This window comes from Dendrobium catenatum, unplaced genomic scaffold (genome assembly GCF_001605985.2).
Source record: "Dendrobium catenatum unplaced genomic scaffold, ASM160598v2 fragScaff_scaffold_1676, whole genome shotgun sequence".
Lineage (NCBI taxonomy): Eukaryota > Viridiplantae > Streptophyta > Magnoliopsida > Asparagales > Orchidaceae > Dendrobium > Dendrobium catenatum.
The window spans coordinates 165283-168792 of NW_021320138.1; the positions used below are offsets into that span (position 1 = coordinate 165283).

At 37.9% G+C, this 3510-nt stretch overlaps 1 protein-coding gene across 1 annotated transcript; it reads left to right on the plus strand.

The window, feature by feature from the left end:
- The first annotated feature begins 560 nt into the window (after nucleotides 1-560).
- On the plus strand, nucleotides 561-3211 carry LOC110110001 (nitrile-specifier protein 5). Its single transcript, XM_020841268.2, has 2 exons — nucleotides 561-677; nucleotides 2176-3211. The coding sequence occupies exons 1-2, from the start codon at nucleotides 657-659 to the stop codon at nucleotides 3124-3126; spliced, it is 972 nt and encodes a 323-aa protein (XP_020696927.1). The 5' UTR covers nucleotides 561-656; the 3' UTR covers nucleotides 3127-3211.
- The last annotated feature ends 299 nt before the right edge of the window (nucleotides 3212-3510 follow it).

Consider the following 3510-nt stretch of genomic DNA (forward strand, 5'->3'; position numbering starts at 1 on the left):
ATAGTTCTTCACCTGAATGTGAAGCCTTATGTTCCCACCTCCAACACCTTTCTCCGAAGACCTGGAAACCTGAATTTTCTCTCAGGTTTTGATTTTTATAAAAAAAAAAAAAAAATGACGGATTCAAGATCTTGATATTATTAGATTTTTCTTCAAATTCTAAGACTGTTATTATATTTAATAAAATTTTGATATTACTAAAATCTATTTATTAAATTCTAATATGAAATCATATCAATTTTAAAAATTAAATAAGGGATCTAATTTATGAATTATATTCTTCCAAAAAATAAAAAATTCCTTTTAAACATATTATATTATGTTTTAAACTTATAGTAATTAAAAAAATAAACTTTAAAGCCTTTTGTATTTTCAAAATTTATTATACATCAAAATTTTTTTTTTTTCAATTCATTCTCTAATAATTCACTTTATTTTAAGACCGTAAACTTAGCAATCAGCATAATTTAAAATAAATAAAATAAAACAAAACAAAATAAGAACGTACGACTTAGGGGCCCACACACCCATCTCTAAATAATAGTGGCATTATTGTAATTAAAAAACGATGAGATAATTTTCTGCAAGTAATTTAATAATCCAGAGGAGCCGAACTGTCGAGCGCCATTTCTGACGATTTCTGACGATTGTGAGCAATGGAAGGAAAATGGGTGAAGGTACTCTTCCTCTCGTCTCTCTGCTTCTCTTCTTCTCCCCTCATTTGATTCGAATCCCTGGGAAGAACAAATCCCTTCTGTTCTTCCGCATGATCTTACCATACTCCTCGTTCTCTTTCCATTTCTTCAGTTATTTTTTCTTGGATTCTTTTTCAAGGAAATTTTAAGGGTTTTTTTTTTGTATTGCGAGTTGGATTAGCAGATTCGGATTCAGTAAATCTTGAGAATGCTAAATCCCTAAAACTTGACGAGGGGCTGTTTGGTTGGATATTTGAAGCAGGATTTCAGAAGGGTTTTGAATAAACCCTAGATTTAGGATTTATCAAGTCCTGTTAGTGCTGGGATTCAAGAGATTTACTTCAATTAGGGTTTAGTAAATCTCTCCGAGTTCCCAAATCTTCCAAATCAGCAACCAAACAGAAACAGTCTCCACAGATTTGGTTTTGGATTAAAGAATTAGGCAATCAAATAGTTCTACCTTTAATAGATTCTGACATTCTATCAATTTTGGATTTGCTAAGTTCTAATTTGAACCAAACATGCCCTTAATCTGAGTTAAATCCTAAAACTGTTTGTTCTATCTTAAAAGTACTGATTTGATTTAAAAATAATTAAATAGACTAATAAGCTGTTTTGACTTTGGTTTAATTATTCTATTGTATACATAATTCATCTATTAAGAGATAAACTAAATCTAAGAAACCAAAATAATTATAAAATTAGTTAATTTCTCTTGTCTTAAAATCCCTGAATTTATGGAATCCAAGATTTGAAAGAACCCCTAAATCTCTTTGCCTGCATTCATCTTAAGGGGCTGTTTGGTGGCAGGATTTAGACCGGATTTGAGCGCAAATGGCCTAAAATACAAAACCAAATCTGACGGAAAATGAAAGCCGCCATAGACGAAAAATTCAGCCTTTCGTGCTAAATCCCGGATTTCCGAAATCTTTTTTTTTCCCGGATTTACAAAATTCATTGGCTCGAGAAGAAGAGTCCGCTCGTTAAATCTGCTCTATAGCCAAATAGTCACAAGGGATTCAATAGGATTTATCATGAATATTACCAAACAATTATCAGGATTTAGACCCCTTAGGATTTCCAAAATCCGGATTTAGAGTATTTACGAGATCCTATTTAAATCAAATCTTATGAGCTACCAAACAGCTCCTAAATTTCATGTAAATCCCAACATAAATGAGTATCAAATAGCTGTTTAAAAGTAGCTTCTATCATTAAGCTTTTCACAACTCATCATATGTTAATTGCACTAAATTACCAAATACCTTTAGGTCAAGCAATACCTTGCGTGCTTCTCAAGTTAAGAGTTCACGGCTTTTAAGGTTTTAATGGACGTACCTCCCAACAAGCTGCTTGTTCTCTATTGACTTGAAACACTGTAACGGCTATTGTAGAAAATGGGAGATAACTCATTTTCCATACTTGACCATTAATGATTTTAAGATAAGTTGGATCTCTATCTCGTCTATTTCTTGAACAGCTAGAGCAGAAAGGAAGCGTACCCGGCGCAAGAAGCTCTCACGCTGTTGCTGCAGTTGGGAAGAAAGCTTATGTCTTCGGGGGCGAGTTCACACCTCGCGTCCCAGTCGATAACAAGCTCCATGTATTTGACCTCGACCACCGTGTCTGGTCCAGCCCTAAGGTCGTCGGAGACATTCCGCCGCCTCGAGTAGGCGTCACAATGGCCGCCATTGGCGACATTATCTACTTCTTCGGCGGCCGCGATGCCGATCACAAGGAGCTCAACGAGCTCTTCTCATTCGACACCCGCACCAACGAGTGGTTTCTGCTCTCGTCGGATGAAACAGGTCCTCCCCACCGCAGCTACCATTCCATGGCGGCGGATGACCGTCGCATTTACGTCTTTGGTGGATGCGGAAATGCCGGCCGGCTTAATGATTTATGGGCGTACGATGCTACTGATCACGAATGGATACAGTTCCCATCGCCTGGGGAGGAATGCCGGCCGCGAGGCGGTTCAGGGCTGGCTGTATCAGCAGGGAAGGTATGGGTTGTGTATGGATTCTCAGGCGCGGAGCTTGATGATGTGCACGCATTTGATCTTGCGAGCAAGGAATGGTCGGTCGTCGATACCACCGGCGGCGGCGGCGAAAAGCCGAGCCCGAGGAGCGTGTTTTCGAGCGTTGGTATTGGGAAGTATGTTTTTATTTATGGCGGAGAGATTGATCCAAGTGACTTGGGGCATCTTGGTGCTGGCAGGTTTGCTGGGGAGGTTTATGGACTTGATACTGAGACCTGTGGTTGGATTAAGGTTTCCGTCGGCGGCGGCGGCGAAAGTCCGGGACCGCGTGGGTGGTGCGCATTCTCTGGTGCGGAGATTGATGGTGAGAAAGGACTCTTTGTTTACGGAGGTAACTCCCCTACAAATGATAGGCTTGATGATATATTCTTCTTCGTTCCCTGTCTCTGAAGTTGTCATTTTTGTTTGTTTTTTATGCTGCTATGGCTTGGTAAACTCTTTTTTGTATATAAATCCGTTTGGCTGTATATTAAAAGTAATATATTTTTTATTTTCCAAATCTACCCCATAATTTCATTCTCAACATATATTCATTTCCACACTCCAACTTAAATGAAAACAAAATCAACACTTTCTAAAACATATTTTCAATCTTCAAGCAACCAAATAAGCCCTCTAAGAGCAATTGAATACTGACATTCTAAATTCTTGAAGAAAGTTTTACTCTTTATAAACTCCCTTTCTATTACAAAATCAAGCAAAAAAAAATCATCATGCACGTTAAGGTCCGGCAATCCAACATTATCAAAATATTCAAAATTGGCAAAAGAAAGG